This window comes from Equus caballus, chromosome 13 (genome assembly GCF_041296265.1).
Source record: "Equus caballus isolate H_3958 breed thoroughbred chromosome 13, TB-T2T, whole genome shotgun sequence".
Classification (NCBI taxonomy): Eukaryota; Metazoa; Chordata; class Mammalia; order Perissodactyla; family Equidae; genus Equus; species Equus caballus.
Window position 1 is genome coordinate 35,283,803 of NC_091696.1, and position 20,318 is coordinate 35,304,120.

Here is a 20,318-nt window from a genome sequence, read left to right on the forward strand (position 1 = left end):
ACTCGTAACTTCTGCTAATCTCTGACTCTAGCAAGTTGTGTGGAAATGATCTGTTTTCTCCCCTGTCCTTCCTCCTTACTGTGAAATTCTCTGCAGTTGTGACTACGTTTTGCTTCATCTTTCTGTACCCGGCAGTTCAGTATAGTTCCTAATATACAACAAGAGCTCAATTGATGTGTTCAACTGAGAATTTCCCCAAATCTCCCTTTGCACCCCAGTTGCTAAGAGTTAGGACTAAATTTCTATTTTTAAGTGAGTTTGGTGAGGTCCAAGGTTATCATATTATAGGCAGATAGTGCTTTTGTTGGAAGAATATACCCACTTATTGAGTATGTGTTAGCCTCTGTTCTAGAGCCTTATAAATCTTTTGTTTAATGCATATGAAACTACTACTTTCCCCACTTTACAAACATAGGAGCTGAGACTTCGAGAGGCTAAGTAACTGCCTGGGTTACCCGGCTGATAGTAAAGAGCCTACACTTTGAATGTAGAGCTTGATTTCTGTGGCATCTCCTCATCTCATTAGGGATCCTCATCGCTTTTAGAACAGTCTTCCCAGTCTTCTGCCAAGAACCTGGGAAAGGAAGTCAGGCATTGTCTCAATTCCAGACTTCTGTTATTTTTATTTTCTCACACCCAAGTTTCAAATGGCTTTGAAGTGAAATCTGCTCTTCCTTTTCTGATTTCTTCATGGTGTTTAAGCTTAAAAAATTTGCTTCCCCATAAACAAACACGTGGACAAAGAGAACAGATTAGTGGTTACCAGGGGAAAGGGGGAGTGGGGAGTGGGGACAGAGGGTAAAGGGGCGCATCTATAGTGTGACCAACAAATAATAACGTGCAACTGAAACACAAGGTTGTAAACTATCATAACCTCAATAAAAAATAAAACAGAGAAAAAGAAAGTTTGCTTCCCTCTAGAAGTTTGATGAAGATTCAGTTTTCCCTCGTTTCTAGTTTCTGTGTTCTTTCTTTAAGCTCTAATTTATCTGGAATTTATTTTGGTATTAACCATAAACTTGTCATTTTAAATTGCTGTCATGCTGGTGTACCTTAATAGGTTCAGCAAGTCTCGTATTCCTTGCTCCATGTTTAGGCTATTGCCAGAATTCTGCTCTGAATGCTTTTGTGTAAATCATTTTTTATTTTATTCTCCTTCTGGTGGTATTGTTATTTGTGTGTGTGTGTGCGCGTGCTGGTGATGGAGGGAGGTGGTGGTGTAGTGGTAGTTGAGGGCTTCCTTCTCTTCTCCTGTTCAGGTATCATTTCCTTAGTCTGCATTTCCAAAGGATTAAAGAAATGAACCATTATTTAGTCAAACATTTATTGAGTTCCTCCTGAGTGCAGGGCATTGTGCTAAGGTGCTGTTGCTGAGTACGTTTGATTGACACATAGCTCTGCTTTGGGGCATTTCTAAAGACCTGGTTTTCCGCAACCAGAACGGTGCCTGTGAAACATATTTTCGTTCACTGTAATGTAGGTTGATCCAGTCTAGTGGATGGTGTTAAAGTTGACGTGGTCTATAATGGCTGTGGGTCTAGTAAGTGTAGTTTAGCTTTTGTTTCTTGTAAGTCTGGCTCTTCAGGGAGAAGAAACTGCTCTTGGAATATTGAAAATCATTCCACATGTACTAGTCTTTATTTTTTATTTAAAATTATTTGCTTGTTAGTTGCATGGTTTCCCTTTAAATTTGTCTGGTAGGTTCTTTCTGCAAACTTGCCTTTCTAACACTATATCTAATATTTGCTAAGGGAACGAGTTTTAATTTCCAGTTTTTAAGATAGGTGAGGCTTGTTTAAAGGAAAAAATGGACACTAAGGAAATTATCTTGATGGCTAAATGAGTAGTCTCAAAGCAGACCATTTGTTCCTTTTTTCTGTTGCAGTTTAAATTACATAATGAAAGCTTCTTAATTTCCCTATTGGGTAAATTTCTTTGTAATGAATGAATGGAAAGAATTTTGAAGAGATAAAAAAGTTGTTTTTTCATTCTGTTTCAGGAATCCACTTAAACAACAATCTGAATCACTTGAAATTTGGCTTGGATCATTGCAGGCTGTCTTCTCCTATACACACAGCAGCAAAGCAAGGGAAAGTGGACTTGCCCCCAACAAGAACAGGAACTGACAAGATTGTTCTGTTAGTGTGTAACCGAGCCTGCACTGGGCAGCAAGGGAAAAGGTAGAAACTGCTTTTTATTTTTTTAATAGATTTTTTTTTTCCTGCTTTTTCTCCCTAAACCCCTCCAGTACATAGTTGTATATTTCAGTTGTGGGTCCTTCTAGTTGTGGTATGTGGGATGCCGCCTCAGCATGGCCTGACAAGTGGTGCCATGTCTGCGCCCAGGACCCGAACCAGGGAAACCCTGGGCCACCAAAGCGGAGCACATGAACTTAACCACTCAGTCATGGGGCCAGCCAGCCCCAGTACTGAGACTTTAAACTCTAATACTTTCAAACATTTTTAAAAGTAGGGATGAAAAATCCTTATTTTTAGTAATTAATCTTTGATTCTGATATTTAGAAAGAATACATGTATAAATTGACCTGATTTGAGGGGCTGGGTGGGGGAGAATAAAATTAGAGTGAAAGAATCTGAGTTAGAAAGGCTCTTCAAGTTCATCTGGTTTTTGAAGGCTCATTTCTTATGTTTATTTTCAGCTCAGGCTCCTCTTGGGACTCCAGACCTATAGACCTATATCCAGCTACTTTCTTAACAGCTTTTTTTTTTTTTTTTAAGTTCTTAACATACCTACTTGGATGGTACGTGCACCTCAATCTTATGTCCCTAAGTGAACTCGTTATCTTTCCCTATAAACCTGGCCTTCCAGTATTTCCTGTCTTAGCAGATGGCACCACTATTCATTCAGCTGCTTATGTCAGAAATCTCTCTCAAATCTGTTTCCCTTTGTAACAATTTTTGAGAGTTTAAGGCTAGCTTTTAAAGAAGCTTTATCACTGTAGTAATGTAACCTGAGTATTAACAAGATATGGATATGTTTCACAGAGAAAGGACTGTGTTTCCAGTATTTGTCAGGGTAGCATTTATATTGGCCTTTTGAAATATTGGTTGGAAATAAGTTCCTTATTTAAGGATGGTAAATAACCTAAAAGCAAAATGTGTTGATGTGTAAATTTATGATATTCATTAATAAATACTTAAGTGTTTACAGTGTGTCGGGCACTGTTCTAAACACGGGGTACAGTAGCAAACAAGACAGACAGGGTCTGTGCTCTCATGGAGCTGACATCCTAGTTAGGACAGGCTGGCTATAAACATGCGAACATGTTTACCTCCAGACGGTCGTTAGCGCCGTGAAGATACTACAACAAGCTGGTGTGATAGTGTCCTGGTACGGGGCTGGCCAAACTGTGTGAGAGAGGGGTCAGGGAAGGCGTCCCTGAGGAGGCAGCCACTGAGCCGAGCCCCAGTGAGGAGAGAGCGTGAGCCTCTGGGGGAAACGCTCCGTGGAGAGGGGACGTGAGTATAAAGATGCGGAGACTAGAAGGAGCTTAGCATGTTTGAGGGACAGAAGGAAAGGCAGCTCATCGTATTGGCATAAAATAAAGGAATTGTAGAGTCCCCTTCCTGATGCTGGTCGCTTAAAAGTAAAGATACTATGTGAAAATATGGTCAGCTGATTTACATGTGCTTATAACTTATTTCACATCACAGTCATTTTTAGACAGATAGGTTCACTGCTGAGAATTGCGAGTAAACTGATGCTTGTCAGGGATGGGTTTCTTGGTGACTTTAGCACCTCTGCTTCGGCCTGAGTCAGGGTTTGTCTGTTTCCTCATTTGTTGGTTCAGTCTTTCGTTCATTAAGCATTTACTATTTCCTAGGCAGTGGCTGTTGGGGCTGCTACGATAAATGCGTCACAGTTCCTGCTGTCGAATAACTCAGTCTATTGGTAGAGGCAGAAAAATGGACAGTCTTGGTAGCACAGTGTACTTAGTGCTGTGGTGCAGATAGCACAGGGAACAAGTCTGTAGAGTGCTTCCTGGAGAAGAATGTCTCCACTAGGTTTTCATGTGGATGAGTAGGAGATAGCCCAGAAGAGGGTGGGGAGGGTATTCCAAGCTGAGGGAACTGGCTGCACAAAGACCTGGGTGTGTGAGGAGGACACCTTCAGGGCACAGCAAGTAGGTCTGACTGACTGGGGCTTGGGTGAGAGTGAGGCTGGGCCAGTGGTCCGCCACCTTGGCTGCATATTAGAACCACCTGGGGAGGGAGCTCCTAAAAGAATCTGAGTGCTCAAGCCACATACTAGTGATTACAGCAGAATCTTGGGGGGCTGCACTTGGGCATCCTTGTTTTTTAAAGTTCCTTCAGTGATTTCAGTGTGTACCCAAAGCTGAGAACCACAGTACTGCCTCTAATTCTCTAACACCTGAGAGCCCAGCACTGGCAGGGGCCACATGGCTTCTACCCTAGGCCAGGAGCTGACTTTCTGTGTCACTGTCTTGCCAGTGCCTTCCTTGTTGTCAGACTATTGGGATATGGCCGCCTGCCTGCTAGACCTTCCAGCCCTGTCTATTCTTTTGACACCTAACCCCATATATGTTTGACCCATGCCGTGTGCCAGCCTCATGTCCAGTCGCACGTGGTTCCCTCACCATCTCCACTAGTCCTGTCCTCTTGCTACCTAATATCCTAGCATTATACTCCCCTAGAATCCATTTTGGTGTATGAGCTGTTAAATTTTATTTAAAAATCTAAGCTTCTTCTGACTGCCTTATCTACTTATGAGAGTTACTATTAAATTTCCTGTTTGTTTTGAGAACTATCCTAAAACCAATTTTATAGTGATTCCATTTAAAAAGATCGTGAATAAAGAATTACAGTATTAAAGGAATTGCCATACTTTTAAGGCAATTACAATATTTATGTGTGTTAGATTTGGACTGCCTTTTGTGCTGCACTTAGAGAAGACAATAGCATGGGACCTTCTGCAGAAGGAAATCTTGGAGAAGATGAAGTATTTCTTGAGGCCCACGGTTTGCATTCAGGTGTGTAAGCATTTTGATACTCCAGCATAGCACGCGTGTGTACCCAGTGAAGAAACAGTCATTACAGTGAAATCTGAAATTCAGACTCTGCCCTCAGGGAACACTAGGCACTGAGCTGGAATGTTGGGAAGCCCTGCGGAAAAGCTGTTTCGTAAAGTCAGCTATGTTCAGCTTTTCAAGGCTGAGGACTTATCCCTCATTGTGTGAAGGGAGCTGGCCACTGCAAGATTTTCCTTGAACTGCTGCGTATTCCTTTATAATATTTGTCTAATAAAGATCAGCACATGATTAGCTTGGAGAGATTTTTGTGGAACATCTGTCTTTATATTTCAAAATTATGATTCCTATATTAAGGTATCCATGGAAGACTTACATTAAGTTAGTGTCCAGCTGCGGTAACATATTACTTGTGCTGCATAACATATTTGGTATGTAAATTGCATTTGGGTAAATCATATTTGAAGTACATTAGAGTGGCTCCACAACCTAACAGAATTTTGCAAAACAGTTTGCTGTCCCTCTAATGTGTTTTGGAAATGCCACTGTGAAACAGATGCCCTTGAAGAGAAATTCAGTCTAATTCTCCTTTACTGTTTGACACAGGTGTGTCCATTCAGTTTGCGTGTGGTCAGTGTTGTGGGAATAACATACTTACTGCCCCAAGAGGAGCAGCCCCTGTGCCACCCAACGGTAGAAAGGTAAAAAAAAAAAAATCACCTTGTGGAATTTCATACATACTCATGTATAATATCTAGTGATGTCTGGTATAATTTCCACATAAATGTGGTAGGTTCCTCAGGCGCATTTAGAAATTCAGTACTTATTTTACTTTTTGATTCCTATTTGAGTATGATAAGTTCAATGATCTTTTTTGAAATCAGATAAGCCTGGAGGACTCATGTTAAGAAAGTAAATTCATATGTGTCCCAGGACTACAGATGAATTACACTTTCATAGTCACCAAGATTGAAGTTTTCTAAAGTAGAATTCTATTTATACCACTTGCTCCTTGAAATCCTTAAATGGTAACTTGTGTCCTAAAAGAAAAAGCCTATGTTCCACAGTGTGTGAGGTTCTCCAGTTTGAACTCTGATTACTTCCCTTTTGTCAGGCCTCGCTCTTCTTCTCCCCAGCATCTTAAACCTTCAGCAATATCAGAGTCCTGAGGACGATTTGCACGTGTGATGCTGGGTTATGTGTGTCTTTGCATGTGTGGTTTCCTCTGTTGATAAATTCCTTTCCTTTGAGTCTTTCTTTGCACTGTCCTTCCTTCCCTGCCCTCTGGTAGATTTAGTTACTCTACTCTGCCACCTCCGTGCTTTCTACATGTTTCTGTTACATGAAAACACTCTACTCTATTGATAAAAAAAAGAGAGATATGTGGGGGCTGGCCTGGTGGCGCAGCAGTTAAGTTTGCACGTTCTGCTTCAGCGGCCCGGGGTTCACCAGTTCGGATCCCAGGTGCGGACATGGCAACGCTTGTCAAGCCATGCAGTGGCAAGCGTCCCACATATAAAATAGAGGAAAATGGGCACGGATGTTAGCTCAGGGCCAGTCTTCCTCAGCAAAAAGAGGAGGATTGGCAGCAGATGTTAGCTCAGGGCTAATCTTCCTCAAAAAAAAAAAAAGAGATGTATGTGTGTGTGTATATATATGTATATATATTCACTGCACATATATGGATACATAAGTATAAAACCATTATTGTTTTTATTGTAACGATATTTTCAGCAAATATTGTAGTGTCTGCATTTTGGTAACGTTGACTATTAGTGCTGCAAGAGTTTCTCAGGAGATGGCAGTGAGCCAAGGAACTGGGGGGCTTTAGGAAGGAAGGAGGTGGAACTTGCATGGTGCCTTGCAGGGAGCACGTTGCTTAGATTGGCATGGGCATAGTCCGAGGACTAGGCATGTATATGGGGGGAGGTGGAGAGGGGCAGGAGCAGGCTTTGTTCCCAGAGGGACCGTTGTCCTGTCTCTGTTTGGGGTGGTGAGAAATGGGACAAAAAGTTGGAAAGGTCATAAAGAACATCTAGGAGTGATTGTGGGCAGCCTTATAACATGATACTGGATTTCTTCCAATCTCTGTTTCTATGTGGACATTTTAGTTTAAGGATTTTTCAGTCCAATTGTAACCTAGTTATTAAATATGACATTATAATGGCCTTGCTAGAACCATTTTCTGATGGAGAATGATGATGAAGATTTTCAGTAATCACATTGTGATTTCCAATTTCAGATATGACATAATCATATTTAAGTAAAATCCGTTTATTTAGAAAACAATGTGTGACTTCCTTCCCCTCCCCTCCCCATCCTATAGGGCATTAAAATCTTGTGGACCAGGTGGCACTGCTCATGTGAAATTAGTGGTAGAATGGGACAAGGAGACAAAAGATTTGTGAGTATTTTTTTACTTAGTGTTTATAGAGTCATTGTTTTAATGATCATTTTAGTGGTATACCTTTGATCTTTCAAATTAGCTGAAACACAAATCTCTGTTTTCTTTAGCTAAGTATCCAAGTGTAGTGCTAATCCTTTATGTAAGCAGTTTATTCTTTCTTTCCTATACATTGTGTTGTCTGGCTCCCAAACCTTAGAACATTTGTTTGCTGCTAATGAGACAGAAGCTGTATATTCATTAACTACTGTATAGGTCCAGTTACTTTGATTTTTATTACAGGCCCATTAACTCTAGTAAGTTCTGTCAAATGCCCCTAGAGACAAAGGACAATAGTATATGAATTAATCAGCACAGTTGATGGCCAATCCCAGAAAAACCAGCTGCAGGTTATTTCTTGAAAATGACTTTATAGATTGAGAACTTTTCATGCACATTTAGGAACATAGAAAAGTTGGCTTACCGCTTTTGCTTTCTTATACACTCTTTTTTTATGAATTTATGGTTACATTGTGAAGTTGCGATTTTATTTTTGTGTCCGTTTTGCAAGATGGTCTCTGATAACAATGCTTTTTTTACCCCCCTAATTATAGCTTGTTTGTAAATACTGAAGATGAGTATATTCCTGATGCAGAAAGTGTCCGTCTGCAAAGGGAGCGTCATCATCAGCCTCAAACTTGCACTTTATCCCAGTGTTTCCAACTCTACACCAAAGAGGAACGGGTAAGGACTGGGCAGCATTTCTTGGGTGGGGAGGGTGGTAGGGAGGGGGGCATGGCAAGATGACAATGAAGGAACAAATTATGCTCCAAAAAGTTCTCCGGGATTTTTTCATTTACATACAGTTCTATACACATAATGGACATCTTATTATTATTCCTTTTAGGGCTTTAACAAAAAGTAGTGTAAGTTTCCAGAAAACCTTGATTAACTGAAATGCTCTAGAAATGAACCTTTCTAGTTAATTCTTTTTTTCCTTTTTGGATAAATTGATAAATTTTTGATAAATTTTGATAAATTTATATTATGTTTCAATTTAGAGATTTAAAATTATTTTCCTTAGTAACTAGACCAGTGAGTCTCAACTTTTTTGGTGCTAGGGACATAGGTGGTAGGAGCTATTTAAAATTTAAACTTAATTAAAGTTAAAAATCCAGTTCCTTAGTTTTGTTATTCACATTTTGAGTGCTCAATAGACACACGTGGTTAGTGGCTCTCGTGTTGGACAGTGCAGATATAGACAGAAAGTTCTACTGGACAGCATGCTCTGGACCACTTAGCACAGTGCTTTGCAGGTAGTAGGGACTCAGTAAATATTTGACTGAAATGATGGACGGATAGATGGATAAATGTCTCTGTGGATGGGGCCCAGGCTTAGGCTTTAAAACTCTCCCAATTGATACACTTTGAGAAACCTTGACTAGACCACATGGAGTTTATCCAATTTTTTTTTTTAAAGATTGGCACCTGAGCTAACAACTGTTACCAATCTTCTTTTTTTTTTTTCCTGCTTTTTCTCCTCAAGTCCCCCCAGTACGTAGTTGTACATTTTACTTGTGGGTCCTTCTAATTGTGGCATGTGGGACGCTGCCTCAGTGTGGCCTGATGAGTGGTGCCATGTCTCCACCCAGGATCCAAACCAGCGAAACCCTGGGCCGGCGCAGAGGAGCTTGCGAACTTAACCACTCGGCCACGGGGCTGGCCCCTATCCAATCTTGAGTTGATGTTTAGGACCATAATTTTAACCACCAATTGTTACTGCTCACTTTTTTTTTTAATTTTTAATTTTTTAATTTTTATTTTTTTATATTTTTTTGAGGAACATTAGCCCTGAGCTGTTCATAGCTAGTTCCTTTAATAATTTTTCATAAGACATCTTTTTTCAGTTTGGGGCTTATATAAAATAGTTGGCTTTGAAACTGGTTGATTACATCCTCTGTGTAGCACCTTATCCTATTTCACTTTTTAAAAATTGATTTGGCAGATGTTTGAAAATGTCACAAAGGCTAAAAGTGAGCAGATCTAATAGATGGCAGCATTCGTATTCTATAAAACATCCCACTGATCTAGGGGGATGATGCGTTTTAGTAGGGACTCACTCGTTCCGTAGATGTTTATCGAGCACATACTACGTGCTGGGTACTGCAGATAGAGAAGGGAACAAGACAGCTGCCGTTTCTGCCCTCAGGCTCTTTACAGTCTAGTGGGGATAAACAAGTAAATAAAGGAAGCAAAGGCCCTGGGGTGGGAAGGCACTTGGCATGGTTCTAGCAGTGCCTGGCACATAGAAAACATCTAATAAATTTAGACTGGAATGAATGAATGAATGAGTGTTACTTGGGAGGGTCAGTCACTGGGTCCAAAAATAACAGTACAAACATAGAAGGGGAGAAGGGGAGACTTCGCAGTAGGCCGTGTGGCAATAACTTGAGGGTCTAGTTGTCTGCGAGCTCAGTATTGACCAGCAGTGTTGTGTGGGTGTCAGCCACTGTCATGCTACCTTAGGAGTCCTGTCCAGCGCTCAGATGATGATAGTGCTGCTCTTTTCAGTACTTAAATGTTCGCTGTTAGGAGACTGACAAACTGGGGCACAGGCAGAGAGAGTGGATAAGGAACGGTGCATCTGGAAATCAGGACTCACTGCATGTACTGTGACAAAGGAGGCCTTCAGTGGGGATCCGATAGTTACTTGCAGGCGCCTGAAGGACTGTCTGTGGATGAGAGATTGGGCTTAATTTTTTCTAAAAAGCAGAACTTAAAGATTGGAAATTACAGGGAGAGATTTTGTCTTAATATGAAGAAGGACTTGGTTACAGACTATGAAAATGGAGTAGCTGCCTCCTGAGATAGCTCCCCTTCATTTGCTAGGCAGAGTTAGCTAGACCAGCGATGCTCAAAGTGTGGTCTGTGGGTCTGGGAGCTCTTTGTAACAGTTTACAACAAGATAAGTACAAAAATCAGAGAAGTGTTTTAGAAACCATCATAGCTGTCAGACATTGTCATGACATTCTTATTGCATCTTAGAAAAGTGTGTGTTTGTAATGTATTGGAAATTGAAAATAAATAACAGCCTGCTCCTTTACCAGAAGCACTGGGCTGGATGGCCACGTTTGTAGACTATTATGTCACACAGATGTGGACTTAGGAGATGACAGTTTAGGTCCCTTCAGTCTAACTTTCTGATTCACTTTCATCCACCCAAACTTCTGTCCCTCCCACCTTTCCTACAAACATGACTGGGTCCCCCTGTCTTGAAAGAAAATTCTTCCATTCTGCTTCCCTTTTAAATTACCTCGCCAGTGTTTCTCTTCCTCTTTTCTGCCTAACTTCACCGTTAGTGGTTTCAGCTCTTTTCCCGTCCTCTCTCCTTCCTTTCCAAACCTTGTGTCGTCTCTCTGACTTGCATTTCTGACACTGCTCTCTGAAGTTCTCAGTGGCCCCTCGTTTCCTCGTTTCCTCATGGCCTCTGCTCAGTCTGCTTTTAACCTCTGCATAGGATGTGGTGCTGATAACCATCCTGTTCTCGCCACTCTGTTTTCTTAGTATGCATAAAAGGGAATGCTTCTGATGTGCCTGTTTTTCTGCCTATGCACCCTCAGGTTCTCGTGGTTTCTCAACTTTTGTATTTCCCTTAGAAACAGGCATTCCCCAAGATTCTATTCTTGGCTTCTTTCTTTCTCTTCCATCATGGTGGACATTGCCATCCATTCCCAATGCTTCCTTTACCTCATCAGGTTGATGGTTTCAGATCTAATGCATCTTCTAAACTCCAGAGTGGCTTTTTAAAATCTCTCACCAGACATGCCTATTGGTACCTCTAAAATGTGTGCCCATCCTGAAACCCTTCCCTACAGAGATGACATGCGTGGATTTGAGGCCTGAGATTGACATTTAGAAAGGTCTTGTTGACAGCAGGAGGGGGAGGAGTGTTGGGGCAGTTCAGTGCTTGGGGGAGAGAGAACAGTTAAGACACTTGAAGAAGTCCAGGTAAGAGAATGAGCGAGGACTAAATTAAGGCAGTGTTAGTGGGATTGGAGAGGAGGAAACAGGTATCAGAAATGGCAGAGAGTATTACTTTGGATGGATGTGGAGCAGGAGGAAGAGGACAGAGTTTGAGGGTTTGGGATAACTACCTGTGTTCTGCTTGTGGTGGGTGGTAGTGGTATTTGCTGGGGTGGGACATACAGAAGGAAGAGAAAGGGGAACTATATTGATGGAAAGGCAGTGAGTTAGTTTGGGAGTATGCTGAGTGTGAGGTGCTTCTGTGCATTTAACATCCTCTTTGTAAATATTTACCTATTTAGTCATTCCTTTTTGAGAGGTAACCTATTCAGCAAACATCTGGGTGCCAACTCTGCCCAGGTGCCACTTTTGATTGTGTTTTCCATTGACTCCATCATATGTAGTTTCCAGAGAGAATCTGAGTTGACTGTGCCCTGGCCAGGAAGTGCGTCCAGCTGTCTCCTGTAAGAAAGTCTTGCCTAAAGTGGCACTTAACGGAAGTCGTGCTCCTTGTTTTCAGCTTGCCCCGGATGACGCCTGGCGTTGCCCACACTGTAAGCAGCTGCAGCAGGGGAGCATTACGTTAAGCCTCTGGACCCTGCCTGATGTGCTTATTATACATCTAAAGAGATTTCGACAGGTAAGGAAATCCTCTGTCATAGGCAAAAAGGCTGTGACCAAGTTTCTTATGCCCCCTGCTGGTGGGCTGTGTGGGGTTCTTTGGTGTCCCTGCCTGATCCAGTGGTTTGTCTGTGTTGTTAGAAACACATCTCTCTGCCCCTGTGTTTGGGGTCATGTTTTGTTCTTTCCCAAAGCAACATTTGGGCTCCTGTGACTCTAAATCCTAAACATTTTAGTTCATACTGCAGATATTTTACTTGTTCTTGAGGGTTTGCTTTAGGTTTGTAAATGTTGTGCTTAGGTAAGTGTACTTTGGGATTAAAAAAAAAGTAGAGCTCCTTTCTGTGAGTGCGTAGAATTCTATCTCTACCTAAAGTAATAACAGCTGTCGACCTGCTCCCAAGGAGCTGTTGTGTAGTTGGGGAGATGAGTCATAAATATATACAAAGAAGATCTGCTTTGAGTTGTATGGCTTTGTGAGTCAGTTTTTCCAAAAAGCCTGTCTATTCCCTAAAGATAGGGCTATCCTGGGCAGCCCCATTGTAAGAGAGGTGCATGGGAGGTAAATGTTACATGAGTCTCTGAGGCCCGGCTTTCGCAGGGTTTGTATCTGAAGGATTAAGAGTAGGCTTTTACCAGGCGAGGAGGAAGCAGGGCTGCACATGCGTAGTGGCAGAGGGAGCAGTGGGTGCAAAGCATGTACAGGAGGCTGCACGTAGGCCCACTTGGCTGGAGCTCCAGAGGGTGGGAGAAAGGAGTGAGGGGAGGTAGAAGAGGTGGGCAGGGGCTGGTCATCCAAGCAGACCTTGTCGGCAGGGTGGGATTCTGATGAGGGTTTTAAGCAAAGAAGCAGGATGACCAAATTTGTGTTTTGAAGAGACCGTTCAGCCTGCTGTGTGAGACTTAGAGGCCACAAGAATGAAGACAGGGAGATCTGAAGGAGGCCATTGTGGTCATCCATGTGGGAGGGATGCTCCTGGCTTGGAATAGAGTTGTGGCAGTGGAGGTGGAGAGACCTGAATAGATTTGAGAGATGCTTAGGACTTGCTGATGACGTGAAGGTGTCAGAGGTGGCACGCATATGGTCTCCAGGGCTGGGGCTTTCACACACAGGTTTGGGGTCCAGCTCCTGTAGTAGTCAAGAATGGGCATTTGCTTTGAGTGTCCCAACTGCATATTTCCACTGGGATCCACAGGTGGATGGCTGGTTGAGGGTTTAGACCCCAGCCTTCCCTGTCTCCTTCCACACACACATTTTCCCTTTGCTTTCTGTTTCTTTTGAAGGCATATCGTCACCGTTCCAGCACCCCAGACTCAAACTGCAGTGTCATCTTTGACTCTTCTTTCTTGTCACTCTCATCTAGGCAGTCACCTCTTCAGCTTGGTTGTGCCTCTCCGTTCATTGACTTCTGTTTGTGTCTCTTTCTCCCCGTTCTTGCTGTGACCTGCCAGTTCAGACTTGTCATACTTTCCAGCTGGTTGCGTTTGCAGTGTGTTCTGATTGGTCTCTTAACCTACAGTACTCTTTCCTTTCTTCCATGTGTTGTGCACACGCATGCGGCTCTCCACTCACAACTCTGACTACATCACCTCCTCCCTCAAAGCCTGGCTGCTTCCCTCTTGACTACGGAACAGGATCCAGTTCTTTAGCCTGACCTTCCTGACCATCCAGGGCCCACCCTACCTCTCTCGTGAAAATTTTTCTTCTCTTAGTAGATCATAGCTCCTTGGAGTGGGCATTATCCATGCCCAGTTAATTTTTTTAAAGCTCCATAGACGCAGGAAACAGTCAGTAAATATCTATTCAACTGATGATTGGATTTCAAAGGATTTCCCAGTGGGCTTAATGAAAAATACAGATTACCCAAGATTGTCAGCTAAATGAATAGATTAAGCTAAGTCACTGTTAACTTAATGTCCTTGCTGGAGGAGCTGGGGAGGAAAGAGGCACTGCTTACTGAATGGCTGTTCTAGGCCAGCTCTGTGCTTTGCCCTTCACGTGTCTTATTACTCTGTTGCTTGCCACGCATGCCTCTGTGACAAGTGTCAGGATGAATCACCTGAAATTGTCATTTTGTGAGTCAAAAACCTAAAAACTCTTCATCAGATAAGGAAATGAAGACCCAGAGAGGCTCGTTACCCCTTATATGTAGATCCTTGTTGATTCCATTTTTGGTGACGTTAAAACCTGTTCCTCCAGATAGTTAAAACTGTTAGTCTGTTTCCTTATTTTGTATGTGTCTTGGGAAACATCAGATAGGTAATTCTAACCCACTTCAGCTGATAGAGTCTGCATTCCATGCTAAACTGATCTACCATCTGCTTGCGTGAAAATATCATCAGAACTTGTTTTTCTTCTTTCTTCTTGCAACAGGAAGGAGACAGGCGTATGAAACTTCAGAACATGGTCAAGTTCCCCTTGACTGGCCTGGACATGACACCTCATGTGGTTAAGAGGAGCCAGAGCAGCTGGAGTTTGCCATCCCATTGGTCTCCGTGGAGACGTCCCTATGGACTCGGGAGGGATCCTGAGGACTACATCTATGACCTGTATGCTGTGTGCAATCATCATGGCACCATGCAAGGGGGGCACTACACAGGTCTGCAGTGCGAGAGGCTGGGTGTCTGTGCTGACCATTCCTTCAGATGTGTTTTGCTTGTGACAGGATCACTTTGCTTTAGAACCTCACTTTCTCTTCCAGTAGGCGGAATGCCAACTATGAGGGCAGTTTTCATCCTCTGGATCTCCGTCCAAGAACAGAGAAACGGAATTCTTCCCCTTATCCTGAGTGGGACCATCCGGTGGTTGTCTGACCTGATCGGGCAATGGTGTGTGCAGAGAGAGAGCGTCGTCTGGGTCGCTGCAGACTTGTGTTTCTCTCTCCTGCACTTCTTAGTTAACGTTTCGATCCACTTCCTCGAGGTTCTAGCTTCTCCCTTGTTTGAAGTGATTGTGAACCACTTTTATAGTATCTTTAAAGCGACTTGGAAGAGTGTTTCTTTTGCTTTTAAGGTTGAATTTACTTTTTCATTTGTAAAAGCAGCAGTGCTCATTGACTAGAGAGAGTTGGAAAGAACAGTGCTGTCATCCCTGGGTTTATCCCTCAAAAATAACCACTGGCAACATTTTGAAAAATTGTGGTAAAGTATACGTAGCAAAATTTACCATTATAACCATTTTTAAGTATACAGTTAAGCATCATTAAGCACGTTTACATCTTTGTGCAACCGTCACCACTATCCAGCTCTAAAACTTTTTTTATCTTCTCAAATTGATACTTCATATCCATTAAACAATAACTCCCATTGCCCCCTCCCCCTATCCCCTGGCAGCCACCATTCTTTATGTCTCTATGAATTTGACTACTCTAGATACTGCCGATAAATGGAATCATATAGAATGTGTCCTTTTGTGACTGGCTTATTTCACTTGGCATAATGTCTTTAAGATTCACCCACGTTATGTCAGAATTTCCTTTTTTAAGGCTGAATAATATCTCATTGTATGTAGGTAACATTTTGATGTCTGGTGTTTCCTTCCAGTGTTTCTCCGTAGGTTTTTGCCATTATTTTACACTTGTGATTATACTGGCATGTTGGGCTTAGGTGAACATTTCCAGAGCACCTCCTCTATAGCTTACACTGGGTTGTACCATATGAGAGGCACATTGGAAACGAACAGGTCCCAACCTCTACCTTCCAAGAGTGTAATCAAGGAGGGGGATGTGGGTACAAATGAAATGAAGGAGGAGTGACGTGTAATAGGTTCTGTGTGGAAGTGTGAACAGTGGTAGAGTAGGGGGCCAGAGGAGACAGTGGTCAGAGCACTCTCTTCCTGGAGGGACAGGAGGAGCAGCCTGCTGCCTGCAGTGAGGACCTTAGGGGCTAATGTGGGAGATGCTTGATTTTCATAAACACTGTTTTTAATGACCACAGAATATTCTGTTGATAGAACTCTGACTTTATATAACCGTTCCCCATTGTTGAATACATGTATTGTTTCTGGTTTTTAACTTTGCATATAGTGCTAATGAACATCTCTGTGCATATTTGTATCTTCTGTATTTTAGTTCTGTGTTTCAGTGAGATCGAGTTTCAGAAATAGAATTATTGAGTTAAGGGCATACCGGGACGTGGGGGAGGCAGGTAGATTTGGGGGTTCTTACTTGGACACCCGAGTATGTGGAGTTGATGTGAGGGAATCACTGTTAATTTAGCTGTCTGTATGGGAGGCCAGGACTCGGGTTTCTGCATTCTTCATGCTCAGCATATTTGGCATGTATGCTTCTCAGGGACTTTTTTCCTTCATTAATTCAGTGGTTTCTGCAACAAGACTCCAGGGTGCTAGTGATTCGTAAAGATCGGGGGAGGTGGAGGAGGGTGGGCTCTTCCAGTTGGTATTTCAGTCTCTGAGGCTCTTCCCTCGCAGTTAGCCCCGAGACCTCCACCACCAAGGTAAAGGAGCCCGTCAAGCCCCCAACCCCGCGTCAGCCCAGCACACCCTCTAACCTCTCCCCACGGGAGGTGGGGGATGCAGAGCGTCACTGGATACGATAATCTTTTATTTTTGAAACCCTTCCAGTTCAAGTTCTGCAATATGTAGATGCTGCCAGCAACAATTGTTTGTGAGAGGAATGATCCCAACTTTGTGTCTCATAGTGGAGCAGTGTGGATTGCCTCTGCTTGCCCTAGGAAGCACTGTCAAGGAGGAAGAGGAGATAGAGAAGCTCAAAAGATCCTCTCAGTCCATAGAAGACAAAGTTAATATTAATTAAATGTTTAAATGTATTTCACCTTGTCTTTTCATTTAAAGCAAATTTAAATTCTGATAATAGTATATTTTGTGTCTTGCATATTTTATATTTATATTTTTTGGGGGCCACTTGTATAATAAATGTTGTGTGTCTAGCTGGATCTTTGCTTTTGTGGCATTACTAGTCATATCTGTGTTCTTTGAGACTGAGTCATAGAGTTATATACTCATGGACTCTTAGAAGTGAGAGATTTAGAAGTAATTTAATTTCACTCATTAGCTGGTGTAGTAATGCCTTTGCTGGCTGGAGTCCCTGGTTGGTGTTCTTCCACCTTCAGCCTGGGTAAAGAATGCATCTTCCATGTATAACGCTGTTTCTCAGGAAAATATGCACTGGCGTGTTGTGTAGTTTCTGGCAAGAAATTGTTGAGAAAAATAGGACAGTGCTAGGTTTTAACTATCACGTTGCTCTTTATGTAGAATAGACTGGAAAATCTCTGAAAACCCACAACTACCTTGGAGGCAGGACAAGTTGGGGAGAGAAGCTTGGGTTAGAAGCTGCACACACCTTCCTAGCTCCGCGACCCCAGGCGAGGAACCTTACTCTAACTTGGCGACCACGTTAGTGAGCCAGAAGGGGTCATGCCTGCCTCACGGGGCCTGGCATGTTGCCCCTTACACTTCTGCTCCCACTCTCCCTCCAGAAATAGCAGCCACCTCACCAGCTGGGTCAGCGATCCGTCAAGCCTGACTCGCCACCATTGACCAAACAGTCGCTGTTGTACTAGCTCCATTTGCTGCTTGTATCTCCGTTTCTCTCCCTTTCTAGTTCTAGGGAGGCCATAGCTGCACATGACTTTCCTCCCTACAATCGTAGGCTCGTATTCTGCTCTTCTTATTCGGGACCTGTCTGGTATGGTCCTTCCTTTCCTGGCTCCCTTTCCTCTCTTAGGGTTCCATACTTGCAGAAGTGCTTGGGGCCTATTGAAGGGGTCACTCGTGGTGCCTCTCAGGACCTTATGTGCCCTGCCCCTGGGGCCATGGTGAGTCTCTTCTAGCATTCAGCTAAATATTCTAGTGCTCATTTATTCTCAGCCCAGTAAATGGGTATTTTAGAAAGTAGGATAAGCATGTACCTTTCTAGATCAAGCTTATCATGCCCTGTGATATATCCTTATAGGATGATGTGGCTTCATGAACACTAAGTTGTCTGTTCTTGCTGGTACTTGGATGCTCTTTATTTCTATCTCAGGCTCAGAACTTGGCCTAGAGAGAAGGCCACGTGCATTGATGAACTCAAATGTTCTCAGTTTGCCAGGGGACTTCCATGGGGCATCATTGGTGCCACCCCTGGGGGAGGCAGGGTAGGGTAGGGGTAAGTGCATGCTCAGAGTCTAGATAATCTGAAATGAGCTGTGCCCTGGCCTTCACCAGCTGTGTGACCTTGGGCAAGCTGGTTCATGTTTTTGAGCCTCTGTAAAATGGGAATAATGATAGAACAAGTCTCATAGGACTAAATGAGATACTGGGCACATGATAAGTAGTAAACAAACATTAGCTGCTGCTGTTACTGATATTATTTCTAGTTCTCTTATTTTCTATCTCTTTTAACAAACACTAAAATGTTATGACATACTTAAATCAGGATATCTCAACTCTGGCACTGTTAACATTCTTACTGGATAATTCTGCATTGTGAGGCTGTCCTGTGCTTGGTAGGATGTTCAGCAGCATCCCTGGTCTCTACCCGCTAGATGCCAGTAGCATCATCCCCCCATTTGTGATAATCAGAAATGTCTCCATTCATTACCAGATATCCCCTGGAGGGCAAAATCATCCTGGCTGAGACCCACTGGTTTAACTAAATAAGGATATTGTGTTTTCTAAGATTAAATAGAATTTCATCTATTTGGACTAGTTTGGAATTTCTTGAAACATTTTGCCTGAGTGTGATATGGGATTTGGAATTCTTACTTCTTTCTGTGTTACTACATACAGTCTTACAAAGTTCTTGAATTAATTATACGAGCCAGAGAAGTGGGGTGTGTGGGTGGAGTGGAGCGGCTCGCGCAGCCATCCTTGTGCTGACGGGGGGCTCTTTTGGCAGCGCACTGTAAGAACTCCGTGGACGGCCTCTGGTACTGCTTCGACGACAGCGATGTGCAGCCGCTGTCAGAAGAGGAGGTCTGCACGCAGACGGCCTACATCCTCTTCTACCAGAGGCGGACGGCTATACCGTCGTGGTCGGCCAACAGCTCAGTGGCAGGTAAGGCTGGCTCTCTTCTTGGGCAGTTTTTTCCAGAGCAGAAGATTATAATTAATGGTGCAGAGAACTTCTCCAGAAAGTCTCATGACTCTGTCAGTTTGGTCAGATTAGTTCTTACATTTGCATTTAATCTGGAAACCAAGATGATTGCAATCAAGGAAATGGAGTGGAGTGTGTGGGCAGCAGAGTTCACATGGAGGTGGAGTAGAGCCTGGCTCAAAGTAAGCTCAGGATATTTCCTTGTGGAATAAGTGAATGAATGAATGAGCTAAAAGCAGCAGGGCATGCTCCTCTAAGAGAGGAGGGAACAAGGGATCTGGAACTGGAATGGAGACTTGGCTTTGCCACATTCTGGTTGGGCTATCTTGGAGCACCTCCCATCTGAGCCACGTATTTATCATCTGTGATATGGGTATCATAACAGTGCCTACCTCATGGGGTGGTGTACTCGTCAGATGAGGAAAATGTACATTACAGCCTTTTCTAAAGGGTAAAGCACCATTAGAAATAGTTCTTTTTTCCAGAAAGAGTGGCCTCTTCTGTTAGGGGAAGCGTTGAAGGCTATAATAATATTAGATAGATTGGGTTTAGCCTGATGGGATCTAGTCTGTTGTGTTTAATAAATGCAGGAACCCATACCTACACCCAAGATGGATGGATCCACACACAATCCAAACAAGGGGGCGCATGCTTCTTAATGCGGAGGTTAAAAGAATATGACAGAGGACTGGGGCGTGGTCAGGTGTGCTCAGGGTAGGGAATATTAATCCCTGCTCCCCTTGAAGCTCTCAAGGGCTAAGTTTGAAGCCACTAAAGGGAAGCATCACTGAAGCAGAGTGACCCCCTGCTGAAGTCAGACCCCCACCCAGTACCCCTGTCTGTCTGTAGCGCTCACTCTGGTAACAGCAAGCGGGAACCCAGTACTCTAATGCTCTCCCACAGTGCTTTCCCGAGTCTGAGAGAGGCTCAGAAATTACACCCTCTTGAGGTCTACTTGAGTCCTGTTCTTAATTTCAAGAGCAGCTTCTGTTGCTCTAATTATACGTACGGGCATCCTTGGAACAGACAGGACAGACTGACATACAGCCCTGTGTGTGCGTGTGTGTGTGTTAATATTGTGAAAATGATTTTAAAATGCCACAAAACAGTGAGGCTAAGGAAATAACAACACACTACCCCTCTCTTTATTTTCTTTCTCTGTGTCAGAAATATTACTGTGAGTGCTTAGAACAGTGCCTGGCATGTAGGTGCTTACTACATTTTT

At 43.1% G+C, this 20,318-nt stretch overlaps 1 protein-coding gene across 3 annotated transcripts in view; it reads left to right on the plus strand.

Moving 5' to 3' along the window:
• The window catches only part of USP31 (ubiquitin specific peptidase 31), a 73,515-nt gene that overhangs the window by 42,361 nt on the left and 10,836 nt on the right, over nucleotides 1-20,318 (plus strand). Inside the window, exons 7-14 of one of the 3 annotated variants that reach the window (XM_023616127.2) lie at nucleotides 2,000-2,180; nucleotides 4,900-5,011; nucleotides 5,615-5,709; nucleotides 7,335-7,412; nucleotides 8,006-8,135; nucleotides 11,935-12,054; nucleotides 14,410-14,635; nucleotides 18,896-19,054. In XM_023616127.2, the coding sequence (XP_023471895.1) occupies nucleotides 2,000-2,180; nucleotides 4,900-5,011; nucleotides 5,615-5,709; nucleotides 7,335-7,412; nucleotides 8,006-8,135; nucleotides 11,935-12,054; nucleotides 14,410-14,635; nucleotides 18,896-19,054 (1,101 nt within the window). The remainder of the gene's footprint in view (nucleotides 1-1,999; nucleotides 2,181-4,899; nucleotides 5,012-5,614; nucleotides 5,710-7,334; nucleotides 7,413-8,005; nucleotides 8,136-11,934; nucleotides 12,055-14,409; nucleotides 14,636-18,895; nucleotides 19,055-20,318) is intronic. The other 2 variants (XM_023616128.2, XM_070232112.1) reach the window with 2 other exon arrangements.